The 18,744-nt window shown below is 41.4% G+C and overlaps 1 protein-coding gene across 6 annotated transcripts in view; it reads left to right on the top strand.

Moving 5' to 3' along the window:
* The window catches only part of LOC122540917 (A-kinase anchor protein 13-like), a 417,382-nt gene that overhangs the window by 115,012 nt on the left and 283,626 nt on the right, over positions 1-18,744 (top strand). For all 6 annotated transcript variants that reach the window (XM_043677213.2, XM_043677212.2, XM_087981477.1 and 3 more), the window contains one exon: positions 18,022-18,169. In XM_043677213.2, coding sequence (XP_043533148.2) covers positions 18,022-18,169 — 148 coding nt within the window. The remainder of the gene's footprint in view (positions 1-18,021; positions 18,170-18,744) is intronic.

Here is an 18,744-nt window from a genome sequence, read left to right as displayed (position 1 = left end):
ATGATGTAGAGGTGCCGGTGTTGGACTGGGGTGGACAAAGTTAAAAATCACACAACACCAGGACTATAATCTGGTGTTGTGTGATTTTTTAACTAATTTCCTTATCACATTGCTCTTCCTTGCTTTAAACATCAACCAGCTTGTATCTTTAATAGAATATGCCCAACACTTTGGTGGCCAGGCATAATACCACAACAATTTGTTTTCCAACCCACACTTTCTCCTTTGTTAAAACTTTGGTCAATACATAATGCATTCAGGAAGACTAGAAGGTGGGATTGGAATATAAAATCCTCTGCCCTGTTTTATTCAGGAACATCTGAGTGAAAAGGAAAACCACTTGTTTGCGATTAATTTTAACAGAACTCCCACCTCCTTGGATTTTTTTTGAGTAGATATTTTCAGTGTTGCTTATTTCTGAAGAAAGACACAAGCTGGATTCTTTGAAATTGGTTTGCTCCAAATACCATGATATAAAGCCAGGCATTGTTTTTGCCCCCTACTGTAAAAGTGCATACATTGAAACTGAACCTTCAATTGGTTTTGATGTCTGCATATCAGACACCATGCAGCAGTTGTTTCCTGTGAACGGACGAAGTTGGCAAGAGGAAGATGATGAATTGGCGGCACCACAGTTTTCAGAGCAGCATTTATATAAGTTTCTGGATCTGGCAAACTCTGCTGGTATCTAAGCAGCTGCTGGTGCTAATTGGTTGGCATGTGTTAGATACCAGCTGAGGAGACGCTCAGCCAGTGAGGCAGTAAAAACTATTGCTGCTTTCATACGCAGTTGACAAATCAACTTGAGCAAACTCAGGCTATGTCCGTGTTGGCACTCAACATTTCAGTGTAGCTGATACAAACCCTGATGGCCTCCTCAGCACTCTGAATTTATAATGTCTTCCATTGTCATAGATGGCAAGTGGCTACAGTGAGTAACAATGCTATACTACAGACAGGAGACTGGTTTCTGTAGCTGCAGGTTCTGATTTCAGCCGTGCATCTATTTTGAGGCTCTGCCTCAGTGGGAAAGGATAAGAAAATGGAAGGACTAAACAAAATCCAGTGAAATTCCAAACTAATTGCTCATAGCCTGAGCTACATTGGTGAAAGAATGCAAACAAAAATGAATAGACTGAATAGATGAGTCCACTAGTGTGGAGTCCAAATCACTGAGCCATTCAGGTGAGCAAAACTCTCATTCTTAGCTAGATAGAATTTTAAAATCACTCCTTCCGTCTTTAATGGTTTCCATAGTTGCGGAAAGTAAACCTATACCCTTTTTTGGCAGATTTTTAAAAAATCTGCTTGTCAGATACAGTGAAATTACAATTGTTGCTTCCAGCAATAATTGCATATTGAGCTTTGTATTGTATTTGAGTATCATACAATCAGAGTGTTTCACTGACTTAATAGTCATTTGGTGCTGCAGGAAATCAAACAGTTCAAGTTTAATGGATCCCTCACCCACTGAGTCAAGATAAAAGAACATTGATATCTGATGGATGTATGATTTTCTTTTCCTCACTGGCCTTTCATCAGTCACTCTTGCATCTTATTGTTCAGGATGTTCTATACATATGGAAATCAGCACTCATTTCGAGCAATAACTTCTTCCTCATCAAAACCTCAAAGCTGAAGCTCTTTCCCTCTCTCTGTCTCCCTCCCATTTAACAACAGTCTTTAACCATTTGAAATCCAAGATGATTGTTCCCAAAAACTGCTTGTTCAAGATTAGCATTTGTTGCCCATGTCCTGAGAAGGTGATCGTGAGCCATCGACTTGAACCACTACACACAATATGGTGTAGGTATTGTTTCAGAGAGGATCACAGTAGCACTCGGGTAACAGCAATTATTTTCCCATTTAACTGCTGCCCTTATCCCTGCAGGTAGCACAGGTTTTGATTTAGAAAGTGTCATTGGAGAAACTTTGACATATTGCTGCAGTGCATTTTGTTACATTCTGCTGCCACTGTTCAAATGGGGGGGACAGAGGGAGTGAATAGGTATGGTGGTGGATGGGAGCGAATCCAACATGCTAAATTGTCCTGAATAGGTCAGGCTTCTTCAGTGACACCGCTGAAGTAATCAAAGCAAGCAGAGAGTATTTCATCATAATCCTGACTTCCGCTCTGTAGATGACAGGAAGTGAGTTACCTGCTACAGAATTCTAAACCTTGACATCCTTTTGTAGCCACAACATTTACATGACCAACCCAAATAGAACTTCTGTGGAGAGATTACACCCAGGATGTTGAGGGTGAGAGATCCGGCGACAGTAATGCCACTGAGAGTTGAGGGAAGTTGGTTAGAATCTCTCTTGTTGGAGTTGATCATTGCCCAGTGCAGGTATCATATTTTGGATTACCAGCCCAAACCTGAATGTTGTATAGATCTTCCTGCCTGAAGGCGCAGGTTGCTTCTGGGTTGATGATCTTGTGAATAGTTCAGAAATTATCAGTGAACATTCACATTTCTGATCTTATATTGGATGGAAGGTCATTGGTGAAGCAGCTGAAGATGGTTGGGCCAAGAACACTACAGCGATATGCTGGGTCTGAGTGGACTGGCCTCCAAAATCACAACCGTCTACCTTTGCACAAATTATAACTCCAACCAATGGAGAGTTTTCCTCTTCCTGTTGACTTTGATTTTGCTAGGACTACTCGACGCCAAGGGCGGTCTGTCTTAACTCACTTCTACTTTTTTCCAACTCTGAGGGCTGCTCTTTGAGCCCTTAACCCTTTGCAGTTTCTTAACTTTATTCTTATAAACATCACTATTTGGTATTTAATGTGCGTATGTAAACTTGGTGGGTGCAGCTGCTTGAAGTGGGAAAGAAGTTACGTCTTATACTGTTCTATGACGAGAGTAACACTGTTGTACAGTGAGGCCCAACATGGTGCAAGTATTTTCAGATGCAGTATTAAACACTTTGAGTCTAAGTTGATGACCTTCATGTTTGACACTTTATATGGTACAATCTCATCCAAGTGGACTTGGCAGCTGTCTTGTATCATTGCCAGTCTGTTGAGAACTCTTAAAGCAGACCCTGCTCCTAATGGAACTTTCAACACATCCATTTTTCACAGCAACCTTAAAATAAATATGGATTGGATCATTTTGTTTGAATCACACGTCCATATATTTTTGAAGTCTTTTGGAAAAAATCTTTAATGAAAATAAATCAAATTGCTAATTTCGCCTTTCACACACATTCAGTAAATCACTGCCATAAAATTGGCTGCAATTTTTATGTTAGCCATGGGTCAGTCAGTAGTAGTCTCAGCTCAAGGTTCTGGATTCAAGTGCCACTTTAGGACTTGAGTATAAAAATCAAGGCTGATTCTGTTGTGCGGTTCTGAGGGAGATGCAAGATTCTGGTTTTAGAATGGGATCTTAAATTGATCCCCCATTTGTTCTGTCAGGTGTAAGTACAAGATCCCATAGCACTGCTTTGAACAAGAGTTAAGTTATCCCTGGTGCTCACAAAAACAAATTAGCTGGTCGCTTTCATGTCACTGTTGATGAGAGCTTGCTATAATTAAACCGGCTTGCTATGTTTCCCATGTTCCAATGATGGTTACCCTCCAATAGCATTTATTTGGTTGGAGTAGACTTTGAGATGTCCATTGGTGATGAAAAAGCTACATGATTGCAAAGTCTTTACTTTCTGAAGACTTTATCAAATCAATATTTATATTCTCCTATCCAAATATACAAATACATTTTTGGCTGGTTTTGATTATAGTTATTGTCCATTATTCATTATTCAGTATGCCTGACTGTCATAATACCTTTGCAGTCAATTTGCGATTCTTATGTGTGGTATAATAGTCTGTTTCAATAGTTAAACAAAAGGAAAATCACATGTGCATGTAAGAGGTAGAGTGCGAGACTATTGTGAACAAATTTCTAAGTTCTACTTTCTCTGGTTAGGCTGACTGGGAAATGTATGAACACCTGCACTTGATGCTACTGTTGGTGACTTTGAAAGTTCTTTCAGGTATTGGTCAGGCTGTGCACTTGCAGTTCAACTAAAAGTGCAATTCTCTTAATGTGGCACCTAGTCACTGAACTAGTGACTGAGTGTAGTCACTGTTGTGTTGTTGGTAACTCTGTTAGCAATGTAGCATTCAGCAAGATTCCTTATGTGTTTTTGTGATTATTATCCAGAACATTGAGGTGGGTTGGAGTGGGTGGGGTTGGGTTAGGAGGGTGGAGGCTGGGATGTGGAATCCTTAATATTCGTTAGGTGATGCAGATGTGCAATAGAATCCTTTACAACAATGAAAATGTTTTCACCTTTGTTCCTTGCACGTATTTCAGTGTTATGTTTATTAGTTTAGAATAGAGGTGGGGAACCTTTTTAATGTTGGAAGGCCGCATTATGTTAGTTGTAATCTAATAAGGCCGTATTCAAGAAACTTCAATTATATATTCTTCAAAATTCACATTATTTTGTAAAAATCTAACTACTATGTACTAACTAAAAAAAGGAAAAAAAATGTTAATTCTAAAGTTAACTAACCTTTTAATTACTTTGTTGTGACTGCTTTTTGTAGGAAAGCATTTGAATATTTGGTTGCAACATGGAGGTCTGCAGTTTTAGCTGATCCTCTAGATGGGTATCCATCATTTGTGACCTTAAGGGTGTCTTGATTTTGGTTAAGGAGGAGAGTGTAGATTCGCAGCAATAAGTGGTTGAAAAGCCAGAAAGCATGTTGCAAAATTTGGATTCATTCAGAAGGCCACACACAATGGCCTAGAAGGCCGCAGGTTCCCCACCCCTGGTTTAGAACCAAGACTATGGCAGCAATACATTTTCAAGATGTTTGAAAGCAATGTATTATCAGTGTTTGTGGGAGCTATTTGAAGCCATCTTGCAGTTCTCCTATTGTTGAAATCATAATAGTGTCTTCTATTTATAAGATAGTTAGATCAAGATACCAGCAGAGGTTTTAAAGGTTAGTTTGATGTGTTTGTTTCAGATGAAGGTGTTGAAGTGATGGTTTGTCAGTTTTGGCCAAGACAACTTGGCCCTATCTATGTTTATTATTATTTGTTACTGGTTACTCATGTTTTGGTTCTCTGGTTTGGAATGTGCAATAGTGTGGTTCTTACTACTACTGGCTCATAAATGTTTAAATCTGAAATGGACTTGCCAGGATCACATTTTGCTTTAACAGATGGAGGCGTATGGGAAATAATAGAAGCAGAGATCAAACTTTATACGTCACCTATAAGCCTTCATGCCCCACAGTTAAACAACTCTCAAAGACCAAAACTTTGAACATTCCTGATGTTGAAAATATGGGAACATTGGAAAAAGGAAAAATAAACCTCTGCTTCTCACGTGGGAAATCTGTTTCTTCTCTAAGAAGGAGCTTTTACAAGTTGGAGAAATGTTGAGATGTTTGTTTTATTGGTACTATAGGCCACACGCTGTTTTCAAAATTTCAAATTGAAGTTTTGATGGTTCCACTCAAAGAAGCTGAAAATACTAATTTCCTGTGGTTTTCTGCTTTTAGAGGACATTCTGGTCAATTTTTCATTTTTCTGTTTTGATGTCAATACATAGTTTTGCGCAATCACCATATACGATGTTGCTACTTTTGAATTACTGGATTTCAGTTTAATACTGACTGAAAATCAAACTTTTTCCCCATGGGCAGTGAAGGAAAATCACTGTGTTTGTCTTTGAGGCTTCGGAGAAATTGATTTTGAAATTATATTTACAGCAGTCTTTGATGGACGTACACTGCAGAGGTCAACAGGTTAGGAGAAAAGACCAAATATATTTAATTTGCTGTTGTTTCCCTTGTCTGTAGACTGTAAGGTTGGTGATGACTTATCTATTGGACAAGAATGAAAAGTATCCAGGCAAATATTCAAAAGCTATCAGAAAAAGCAGAAACAATAATACTTAGAATATCATTGCAGAAATAATTAAATTTAGAAAAGCACCATTTACACCTGGTGGTCACTGGTCACAGAAGGCATCGAATGTGTTGGAAGTCTCTGCAACTTGGCTTCCACCAACATTCTTCCAAAATGGTGTATTATATCAGACTAACAGAAACTTGCCTGTGAGCATTATTGGATAATTTAGGTTGTAGACTTATCAACAGCTTGCTGGGCTGCTGTGTTTCCCCAACCAAACAAATGTCACAAGTTGCAAGTGCACCACTTCCTCAAAATTTATCACTCAATACCTCAACAGAAATTTGAAGGTAACTTTCAGATTTTTTAATGTCATTCACAGGATGTTTTTGTTGTTGGTGAGGCAAGCATTTATTGCACATCCCTAATTGCCCAGGTGACAGTTCAGAGCTAACCACATTGCTTTGGCCAGGAAAGCATGCCAGATTGCATTCCTAGAAGGACATTAGTGAGCCTGATGAGTTTTTACAGCATCCACAATGACTCCATGGTCACCAATTAGGATAGCATCTTGTCCTCAGTTTTGTTGTTGAATTTAAATATCACCATTTGCCATCAAACACACATCCCCAGTACATTACTGTTGGGTTCTGAATTACTAGCCCAGTGACATTACCACTATGCACCATTGCATCAGGGAGGTGATGTAAAGTATTCATAAATGCAAAATCTTTTGTCAAGTCAACCTGAATTTGTGATATCGTGCATTCCTAGAAATGTCAGAGTATCTTGTCATTCCCAAGCTCTGAAGTTGTTTTTCAGCTATTTGTAGGGATTCTTCATCCTATTTCAAGTGTTTCAGAACTAGGCTTGAATCTGAGTTTTATAGATTTTGTTTTGAGGTGGAAAGTGCTCCTTTCAAAGCTAAACATTTTGTTGCATCTCACTATAATTCTGCTTCCTAACAGTAATTATTTGAGGAGATAGTGGCCAAGTGGTAATGTCACTGAACTGGTAACCCAGAAGTCCAGGTTAATGCTTTGGTGACATGAGTTCAAATCCCAGCAAAGCATCTGGTGAAATTTAAACACAATTAAAAACTCTGCATTTGAAAACTAATCTCAAAAATGGGTGTCCATAAAACCACATTGATCATTGTAATCATCTATCCAGTTGACAAACATCCTCTTGGCAAAAAAATCTGCCATCCTCATCTGGCATGGCATACATGTGACTTCAGACCTACTGTAATATAGTTGCCTCTTAACCACCATCTGAAATGGTTTAGCCAGCCACTCTGTTCAAGGGCAGTTAGGAATAGGCAACAAATGCTGAAATTGCAGGCCACATCCCAGAATAGAATGATGGGGGAAAGAAATAGTCCAATTCGTTGCCAATGACAATGATGGCAAGCTGGAAAGCCAGGCAAATGCCACCTCAGCTATTTCTGTAAGTCCCAGCAACGTGCTTGTTGGACAAATGACTGTTTAGCTCTGGGGCTCAAACATCCCTCCTGCCTTCATTCACATTGAACGTGAGGATTGACAGTTCTTCGTTGGAGCAGGGCCTCGGAAGGTTGTGGCTGCATCAAGCCCCGGGCCAGCGTCAGGGACATCCTCCTGGGGACAAGTTATGCACAGTGAGGGTATCTCCATGGAGGATGCTTACCAACCCAATACCCCTATCGCTGTTAGTCTTCTGCCTCTCCTCTCTTGCTGTCTCCTTCCCCTTCCAATCCTGTTATTGATGGGGAAGGCCTAGCAACCTTTCGTTAGCTGTTGAAGTGCTTCTCACTGTTTACCTCTGGCCAGGAGAGCTACCCTCCACCTTTTTCCACTGCTGAAATTTCTCTCGCATCAGCAAAGCAATGTGTTTCACCCTTCAACTTCTTTTCCAAATTTCTCCTTCCCCACCTCCCAACAGCTCCCATTAAATTTCACCCATGGTCTTGTAAGTGTGCTCCCTTGTGAATAACCTGGGTCATTCTGCAGGCATGGGTTTGGTCATTGTGTGACTGGATAGTTTGACTGTGAAAGAAATATCTAGTGTCAGATAATCAGACAGTATGTGGGCAGTCTCTATATCCCAGCAACCATGGTTGGCTACAGAAAAGAGTTGGAAAAGAGCAAAATTAAGAGACTAGTTAAAGATAATTCTAAAAGATGCCCAGAGGGATTTGAATTGCAGCCAAACCAGTACCGTACTATTGATTCCGTTTCGTCATAGAGTAGTTTATTTTCAGAAGAAGTGAAACTTTGCAGTGATGTAACTTGCACCAAAATAACTGAAAGTGTCATGAAATAAATTTTGTGAGTTGATATGAGTTGATAACACTCACAATTTCTTTTCACGCTAACCTGAATATATGGTCCTTGACTGTCGCGGGTGTGCAAATGTCAATCAGAAACAGCAGCACAGGCGTCAATGGTCCATTTGCTGTCTGCCACTCACTCTAGCCTGTACAATTGCTGTGAAGTTATCCCCACAGCTGTACCCTCCAACCTCTAGAATTCTAGTCAGGCAAACAGTGACCTGAAGCAAAGCCTTGCGATCAGAGGATTGAACCTGAGGAAGTGTTTTAAATAAAAATAGTTCAGTTTTGAAATGAAAACAATGAATCCTCTTGTTTTATTCATTGAGAAGTTCCAGGAGTGGTTGATTATATATGGAGTGGTTGATTACAGTAAACTGCGCTAATACCTTCCTTGCTGTGCTGCAACAGTTTTCCTCAGTAGCAGTATTGAATATCAAATTGTATCCTGGCTCAAATCAAACACTCCTTTATACATGTCACTGCCAAAGTACACTGTTGGTCATTTGAGATGCATTTCTGCCAAATGTTGGTGTTCCCTTTTTAAATTTCTCCCCGTCGTGTTGACAGTTCTGAGGCTTGGGACCCGTAGGCTCCTAGACTTCTCAAATGACAGTTCTTCATCCTAGCCCTGGGCTGCACTGATTGGCAGGCTGTTCACCTGCAAAAGCCATCACTACTGACACTCTTTTAAATGCAATGTGAACTTCCTGTTGTGGTTGCCTCACTTTGAAGCTTTGCCTCTCCCGCTCCAGCTCAGGAATGTTGTTGCCAGCTGTGGTATTCCTATTCCATAGCCTGGGATGAGTAAACTGAATACCGATTGGGAATTGAATGTGGTGTCTTGTGGATGGTGTTATACAGGTGCACCTTGCCTTTACTGATGGAGCTGTCTATGCAGCTGGCATCCAGTCAGTTCTGAGTTTCTGGTTGGTGATGGGAATGTTAGGAGATGTATTAAGAGGCCTGATATATCCCTGGCTATATTATTTATGCAGTGGAAACTTATTTGGAAGGAAATCCATCCACTGATAAGCTTTAGGGTGGATTGATAAAATGTGCAGCTTGTAAATGGTCTGTTCATATGGAATTTTAGTTGGAATCAATGTGGAATTGACAGTGCATCAACAGATTTGATTGATGAAATCAAGAAAATTTAATAATCGCGGAATCAAATAAACCCTACAGTGTGGAAACAGGCCCTTTGGCCCAACAGGTCCCCGCCAAACCTCTGAACAGTATCCCACCCAGACTCATTCCCCTACTCTATTACTCAACATTTTACTCCTCATTAATGCACTTAACCTACACATCCCTGAACACTATGTGCAATTTAGAATGGCCAATTCATCTCATCTGCACATCTTTCGACTGTGGGAGGTAACCAAAGCACGCGGAGGAAACCACGCAGACACTGGGAGAATGTGCAAACTCCCCACAGACAGTCGCCCAATGTGGGAATCAAACCTGGGTCCCTGGCGTTGAGGCAGCAGTGCTAACAGGTCTGGTTAATAGAAACTGAGTGTGTCAGACTAGCTAAAGGACATTTTTTTTGGCCTTTCTAATCCCTGTTCTGAGAGTTATTACATTTGAGCTTCGACATATCAACAAAACGCTTGCAGAACCAGTTGAGACTCATCTGCTTCTTCCAACATTCTGCAAGAGTAAACAAGTTAGTCTTACGAGTCAACCCTTCCTCATAGCCCTGCAAAGTCTTCTCTTAGGGTTCTTATCAATTCTCTTAAGATAGGCATAGTTGAATCTGCCTCCAACACATACTCGGGCATGCATTGCAAATCATCGCCTTTCACTGCACTTCCTGCTGCCTTTGGTTCATTTGTCATTTACCTTGAATTGGTGCTGTTTGGTTCTTGATCTTCCACCCATCCATAGTCTATTCACTTATGTGAAAGTAGTGGTAACAACATAATTCAAACTTATAATCCAGAGCCCCAGGCAAATGTTCTGGGGATATGAGTTTGAATTCTACCATGGCAGATGGTGGGCATTTGATTTTAATACAAAATCAGGAATTTAAAAAAAAGTTTTCAGCACTCTGGACAATTGGGAGAACTTTAAATGTCAGCAAAGGCTTACTAATAACAAAATCAAAAGACCCAAGATTAACTAAGAAAGAAAACCAGCAGAAAACATAGGTAGTGATGCCAAAAGCTTCTAATAAGTATATGAAAAGAAAGAGAATATTGTAAGTAATGTTGACGCTTTAGAGGATGAATATGGGGAGGTAATAAAATGGGGAACTCAGAAATGGCAGAGGCATTAAATCAATACTTTGTCTGTGGTTTCACACTGGAAGATAATTCCTCTATAAGAGGAATTTGATGAAATTACTAGGGAGAATGTATTAAGTAAGCTGATGGGATTAAGGGCAGTTCAGAAGAGGTTCACCAGTTTGATTCCAAGGATGAAAGGGCTGTCATTCAGTTGAATAGATTTGGTTTGTACTTCCTGAAACTCAGAAGAATGAGGGGATATCTGATTGATGGATGTAAAATGCTAGATGCTATTGATAAGGTGGATATCGAATGGATCTTCCCCCTTGTAGGACAGTCTTGAACCAGAAGTCATGGATAGAGTGTGAGAGCAGGTAGGTTCAAAACAGAGATGTGGAGAAACTCATTCTGTCAGAGGGTTGTTAATCTGTGCAGCTCCATAAGACCATAAGACCATAAGACATAGGAGTGGAAGTAAGGCCATTCGGCCCATCGAGTCCACTCTGCCATTCAATCATGGCTGATGCGCATTTCAGCTCCACTTACCAGCGTTCTCCCCGTAGCCCTTAATTCCTCTAGACAACAAGAATCTATCAATCTCGGCCTTGAAGACATTTAGCGTCCCGGCTTCCACTGCACTCCGTGGCAATGAATTCCACAGGCCCACCACTCTCTGGCTGAAGAAATGTCTCCGCATTTCTGTTCTGAAATGACCCCCTCTAATTCTAAGGCTGTGTCCACGGGTCCTAGTCTCCTCGTTTAACTGAAACAATTTCCTAGCATCCACCTTTTCCAAGCCATGTATTATTTTGTACGCCTCTATTAAGTCTCCCCTTAATCTTCTAAACTCCAACGAATACAATCCCAGTATCCTCAGCCGTTCCTCATATGTTAGACCTGTCATTCCAGGGATCATCCGTGTGAATCTCCGCTGGACACGTTCCAGTGCCAGTATGTCCTTCCTGAGGTGTGGGGACCAAAACTGGACACAGTACTCCAAATGGGGCCTAACCAGAGCTTTATAAAGTCTTAGTAGTACATCTCTGCTTTTATATTCCAACCCTCTTGAGATAAGAGACAACATTGCATTCGCTTTCTTAATCACGGACTCAACCTGCATGTTTACCTTTAGAGAATCCTCGACTAGCACTCCCAGATCCATTTGTGCTTTGGCTTTATTAATTTTCTCACCATTTAGAAAGTAGTCTATGCTTTTATTCTTTTTGCCAAAGTGCAAGACCTCGCACTTGCTCACGTTAAATTCCATCAGCCATTTCCTGGACCACTCTCCCAACCTGTCGAGATCCTTCTGTAGCCTCCCCACTTCCTCAGTACTACCTGCCTGTCCACCTAACTTCGTATCATCGGCAAACTTCGCTAGAATGCGCCCGGTTCCCTCATCCAAATCATTAATATATAATGCGAACAGCTGTGGCCCCAGCACCGAACCCTGCGGGACCCCGCTCGTCACCGGCTGCCATTCTGAAAAAGAACCTTTTATCCCAACTCTCTGCCTTCTGTTAGACAGCCAATCCTCAATCCATCCCAGCAGCTCACCTCGAACACCATGGGCCCTCACCTTGCTCAGCAGCCTCCCGTGTGGCACCTTATCAAAGGCCTTTTGAAAGTCTAGATAGACCACATCCACTGGGTTTCCCTGGTCTAACCTACTTGTTACCTCTTCAAAAAATTCCAACAGGTTTGTCAGGCATGACCTCCCTTTACTAAATCCATGTTGACTTGTTCTAATCCGACCCTGCTCTTCCAAGAATTTAGAAACCTCATCCTTAATGATGGATTCTAGAATTTTACCAACAACCGAGGTTAAGCTGATTGGCCTATAATTTTCCATCTTTTGCCTTGATCCTTTCTTGAACAAGGGGGTTACAACAGCCATCTTCCAATCATCCGGGACCTTTCCTGACTCCAGTGACTCTTGAAAGATCTCAACCAATGCCTCTGCTATTTCCTCAGCCACCTCTCTCAGAACTCTAGGGTGTATCCCATCGGGGCCAGGAGATTTATCAATTTTAAGACTTTTTAACTTTTCTAGCACTATCCCTTTCGTAATGGCAACCATACTCAACTCAGCCCCGTGACACCCTTTAATTTTTGGGATATTATTCATGTCTTCCACTGTGAAGACTGACGCAAAGTACTTGTTAAGTTCTCCTGCTATTTCCTTGTCTCCCATCACTAGGCTTCCTGCATCAGTTTGAAGTGGCCCAATGTCTACTTTTGCCTGTCGTTTGTTTCTTATGTACTGAAAGAAACTTTTACTATTATTTCTAATATTACTGGCTAGCCTACCTTCATATTTGATCCTCTCCTTTCTTATTACACTCTTTGTTATCCTCTGTTTGCTTTTGTATCCTTCCCAATCATCTGATTTCCCACTGTTCTTAGCCACTTTATAGGATCTCTCTTTTTCTTTAATACATTTCCTGACTTCCTTTGTCAGCCAAGGTTGTCTAATCCCTCCCCGGTTAATCTTTCTTTTCTTGGGAATGAACCTCTGTACAGTGTCCTCAATTATACCTACAAACTCCTGCCATTTTTGCTCTACTGTCTTCCCGGTTAGCCTCTGCTTCCAGTCTATTTTAGTCAGTTCCTCTCTCATGCCCTCATAATTACCTTTATTCAACTGTAACACCATTACATCCGATTTTGCCTTCTCCCTTTCAAACTCCAGACTGAACTCTATCATATTATGGTCGCTACTTCCTAAGGGTTCCCTTACTTTAAGATCTTTTATAGAATCTGGTTCATTGCAAAGCACTAGGTCCAGAATAGCCTGCTCTCTTGTGGGCTCCATGACAAGCTGTTCCAAAAAGCCATCCTGTAAGCATTCCATGAATTCCCTTTCTTTAGATCCACTAACAACATTATTTACCCAGTCCACCTGCATATTGAAGTCTCCCATGATCAATGTAACCTTGCCTTTCTGACATGCCTTCTCTATTTCCCGGTACATGTTGCGTCCCTGGTCCTGACCACTGTTAGGAGGTCTATACACAACTCCAATTATGTTTTTTTTGCCTTTGTGGTTCCTCAATTCCACCCACACAGACTCCACATCATCCGACGCTATGTCATTCAATACCATAGATTTAATTTTGTTCTTAACTAACAAGGCAACCCCACCCCCTCTGCCCACCTCTCTGTCTTTTCGATAAGTTGAAAAACCATGGAGGTTTAACTGCCAGTCCTGACCCCCCTGTAACCAAGTCTCTGTGATGCCTACTACATCATAATCATTCACTATTATCTGTGCCATTAGTTCATCGGCTTTGTTATGTATGCTACGAGCATTCAGGTAAAGTGCCTTAATGCTAACTTCCTTATCATTAGAGATGTTGGAAGTCATATGTCCTAAGTTATCCTTGCTTTTTACTGCATTCTCAGTCTGCCTCAATTTTAAATCCGCCTGGAAACATGCTATTCTGCTGCTTATCTTGCTATTTACCTCCATACTCCCTGTCGCTTTCACTTTCCCTTCCCCCCAACTCAGAAGTTTAAAGTCCTACTGACCACCCTATTTATCCTCTTCGCTAGAACATTGGTACCTGATCGGTTCAGGTGGAAACCGTCCCAATGGTACAGATCCCCCCTGTTCCAAAACTGATGCCAATGCCCCATGAAGTGGAATCCCTCTTTCCCACACCAATCCCTTAGCCACGTGTTTACTTGCCTAATTTTCTTGTCCCTATGCCAATTGGCACGTGGCTCGGGCAGTAATCCGGAGATTATGACCCTTGAGGACTTGTGCTTCAATTTCCTGCCTAGTGCTTTGTAATGCCCAAACAGGTCCTCCACCCTAGTCTTGCCTATGTTGTTGGTACCAACGTGGACCACAACAACTGGATCCTCCCCCTCCCGCTCCAATATCCTTTCAAGACGGTCGGAGATGTCTCGCACCCTGGCACCGGGCAGGCAACACACCATGCGAGACTCCCGATCCGGCTTGCAAAGGATACTATCTGTCCCCCTAGCTCATTGCCTTAGAATGCAGTGGAGGTAGAATCGATCAACAGATTCAAGAAGTGTATATGTTTCTGTTTTAAATTGAGATAAAAGGCTGCAGGGAGCAGGCAGGAGAGTGGAGTTGAGACCGGGAGAAGATCAGCCATAATTATATTAAATGGTGGACCGAGCTCAAAAGACTGAACTGCTCCTAATTTCTGTGTTCCTAGTTAATGGCTACAATTGTCAACTGTTATAAAAATCTATTTTTTTTTTCATGTCCTTTACGGAATAAAATTGCCACTCTTTCTTGGCTTGTCTTAGCCAACATGATTCCAGACCCACAAAACTGTGCTTTCTTTTCATTGATTCAGAACATGTGGGTATCACCAGCGAATCCAACATTTATTATCTATCCCTAGTTGCCCCTTGAGAAAATAATGTTAAGCTGCTTTCTGGAATCACTGCTGTCCACTTGGGTGGATAATCTTCAATGCCATCAGGGTGAAATTTCCAGGATTTTGATCCAGAAGTTCTTACATGCCATTTGGGATTGGATTATAAATGCTGGCATAGCCAGTGACTACCACATCCCATGATTGAGTTTTTAAAAAAGACTGTCTTGTTGCCTCATTTTGTGAACATTTCGATTATACCTCTTCTCTACCTTCCCATTTTAAAGAAAACATTCCCAACTTTTCCAATCCATTCTTGTCATTAAAGACTTTCATCCCTGAAACTGTTTCTCTGAATATCTTTTCTGCATCTTTTTTTAAAAAAGCAGTAACACCCACTGCTTTTTTTTAGTGAAAGGCATGAACTATAGTTTGTGCAGTCCCCTTATTGATGAGCACTCTGCAAAGTCTGGGCTTGAAGGTTACAAATCATTGGGGTGGCACGCTGGCTCAGTGGTTAGCTCTGCTGCCTCATGACTCCAGGGATCCGGGTTCGATTCCAGCTTCTGCCAACTGTCTGTGTGGAGTTTGCACATTCTCCCTCTGTCTACGTGGGTTTCCTCTGGGTGCCCTGGTTTCCTCCCACAATCCAAAGATGTGCAGGTTACGTGAATTGGCCATGACAAATTGCCCATGGTGTTCAGAGATGTGTAGGTTAGGTGCATGAGTCAGGGTAAATGTAGGGGCATGAGTCTGGGTGGGATACTCTTCAGAGGGTTAGTGTGAACTTGAGCTGTAGGGCTTGTTTCCACACAGTAAGGATTCTATTATGACCCCAGATCCGATTGCTAGTCTGTACATTGGTCACTGACTCTCACCTTTCCAAATGTTGCCCTCAGCACCTGAGGCTTGGGAGGGAAAAATCCATTATGGTGCCCTTTTCTGATTGTGTATCCAGTAATCCCTGTCTGTTTTGAGAACAAGAACTAAATTGCATTTACATAGTGCCTTTCTTGTCTCAAAGATCTCCAATTGCTCTTTGCTGCCAATTGAAACCTGTTATGATGAAACATAGCAACAATTTTCAAGAACCTCAGTACCATGCTGTTTTAGTTAGAGGACAAACATTAATTGGGGTATTGAAAGAACTTTCCTGCTTTGTTGAATCCAAACTGTGGGATCTTTTCTATCCACCAAAGAGAGTAGGTGGTGTCTCAGTTTAGTATCTCGTCCAAAAGAAGACATCTCTGACAATGCTGCATTCGCTCAATAATGCACTGGAGTGTCAGCCTGGATTATGTGCTCAAGACCCTTTGAGTGGGACTTGAACCAAATATTTCCACACAAACATCAGAATTTGGTGTAGGCCATCCAGCCTACCCTACCATGCAATAAAGTCAAAGCTGATCTGTTTGTGTTATGAATGCCACATTCCCATCTATCCTTAGATTCTTGTTAGACAAGCCTCAACGATATTCAATGACTGGAATTTCACTCCCTTCTGAAGCAGTGTTCCAATGGTACACAAACCGTCAAAAGAAATTCCTTTCATATCTGTCTGAAAAGGGTGACCCCGAATTTTAAGCGTTCTTGATTCAGAGGAAGCACATCAAGATTGTCAAGGTCTTTCAGGATTTTACAAACATCAATCAAGTCAGCTTTGATTCTTCGGAATTCTAGACAAACTAATTCTAGTCTGTCCAGTTCTTCCTATTGTTTCACATGACAACTGGTCAACCTCCTCCAATGCACATCTATATCCATCCTTAAATAAGGAAATCAAGACTGTGCATAGTATTGAAGATGTGGTCTCAATAATGCCCTGTTTGATTGAACCTTGACATCCATATTTTTGCTTAATTCCTCTTGTAATAAAGGATAGCATGCCATTGGCTTTCTGATGATGGCTGTACCTGTGCATGAACCTACACGAAGACTCCTAGGTCCCCCTGCACTTTGGAATTGTACAGTCATTCTCGGTTTAAGTGTCTTTTTTACTTTAACTTTTTAAATTCTTCCTTATTTGGTGTTGAGAGTGACCCATGACTAATGCTGATGGATTGATGTTCACTGTGGACAAGATCTGTCACTTAGTAAGGTCACTGTTAAATGACCTGTTGCCAGCTGCAATGGGTTTATAAATGTGCAGTGGCCACTTGGGTCAGGAAGGCCGATTTCAGCTTGGCAAAAATTGCAGAAACTGTTTATGTAGTGAAGGCAAAGGCCTTGCTTTCAAGATACAATAGAATTAACGTGTGTTAGGATACAGAAACGTATTGACCAGTTGAGCTCAGTCCTTTGATTGCATTGTTAGTTTAGGCATCATTTTGATGACTTAGGGTTTTGGTCAGATAAGAGCCCTTTATACAACTCGAGCCAATATCAGGAATTCAAGCCCGAGCTACTAATAAGCATACTCTGTGCTAAAAGTTAATTTAAGCATGTATTTAGTTGGCACCTGATTTTAAGTGAAAGACAATAACATAAGAAATAGGAACAGGAATAGGCCATTCAGCTCCTTGAGCCTGCTCCAAAATTCAGTAGGATCATGTCCACTTTCCTGCCCTTTCCCCTTAACCCTTGATTCCCTGACTGATCAAGAATCTATCTATGGGTCAGATTACCCCAAGTAATGTTTAAATATGCATCAAGTAAAGGTTCTTGCTTAGCCTTCAGGGTCAGCATGATGGCTCAGTGGTTAGCACCACTGCCTCACAGCACCAGGGACAGAGGTTCAGTTCCCTCTTGGGTGACTGTCCAGAGTTTCCAAATTCTGCCGGTGTTCTGGTTTCCTACCACAATCCAATGATGGGCAGGTTAGGTGGATTACCCGTGGGAAATGCAGGATTTCAAGATTAGAGTAGGCAGATGGGTCTAGATGGGATGCACTTTGAAGGTTCAGTGTGGTTCTGATGGGTTGAATGGTCTGCTTCTACACCGCGAGGATTCCTTTGTATGATTCTATGATTAAGTTAATTTCAAAGGTTTAGTGTAGAAATATTGATAAGTTTGAAAGAGATGCTTTAGTAAAATTTATTATGTTATATTGTTTTAAGCTTCATTTATAGAGGATTCAATCTTACAGGTAAATGAGGGGAATAACCCTAAATCCTCACATAAAAGCTACTCAGCTATCCAAACCTATCAGCTGATCTCAAACCAACTCTCGTGATGAAATCCATGATCAGTTTTCAATTCTGTTTCTAATGAAATCTTGACTTTTTCTCCTAAAGGGGGAGTCTGTTCTATCTGTGCTATTGGATGCTGAACACACAGTTGAAGAGGATGTAACCCACTACCTGGTGTTTTCTGGCTCCAGTCAACATCATTTAACCAGCACACAGAGGATAGATCAGAAAACACTGCAGACAGTCGCTCCTGGTAAGTGAGGATACCCTGGCTTTTTATTTTATTGTTGTTCGCTCTCTTTCTGTGTGTGTGTCTCTCTCTCTGTCTCTCTCTGTCTCTGTCTCTCTCTGTCTCTCTCTCTGTGTGTCTGTGTGTCTCTCTCTCTGTCTCTCTCTCTCTCTCTCTCTCTCTCTCTCTCTCTGTGTGTGTGTCTCTCTCTCTGTGTGTGTCTCTCTCTCTGTGTGTGTCTCTCTCTGTGTGTCTCTCTCTCTCTGTGTGTCTCTCTCTCTCTCTGTGTCTCTCTCTCTCTCTGTGTCTCTCTCTCTCTCTGTGTCTCTCTCTCTCTCTGTGTCTCTCTCTCTCTCTGTCTGTCTCTCGCTCTCTCTCATTCTCTCTCCCGAGCTAGTCAGTTCTTTTAATGTCAGCTTCAAGTATGACCTGGAATAAGAATTGGTTAGCAGAGAGGAAAAAGGTAGGAATTATTGGCCTAGATTTTTCCCTGGCCAGACATTTGTTCCAGTGTAGGTAGGAGTTGTGTGCAAGGACCCTGCTGAATTACCATCACAGCATTCTCTGAAGGAATTGCCTGGAAACCAGAACTTCCACAG

Source organism: Chiloscyllium plagiosum, unplaced genomic scaffold, assembly GCF_037043375.1.
Source record: "Chiloscyllium plagiosum isolate Xiang-an unplaced genomic scaffold, Cpla_swu_hap1 HiC_scaffold_39, whole genome shotgun sequence".
In the NCBI taxonomy this organism is placed as follows: domain Eukaryota; kingdom Metazoa; phylum Chordata; class Chondrichthyes; order Orectolobiformes; family Hemiscylliidae; genus Chiloscyllium; species Chiloscyllium plagiosum.
Note: the sequence above shows the minus strand (reverse complement) of the source record. Positions and strands in the feature narration are given on the sequence as shown.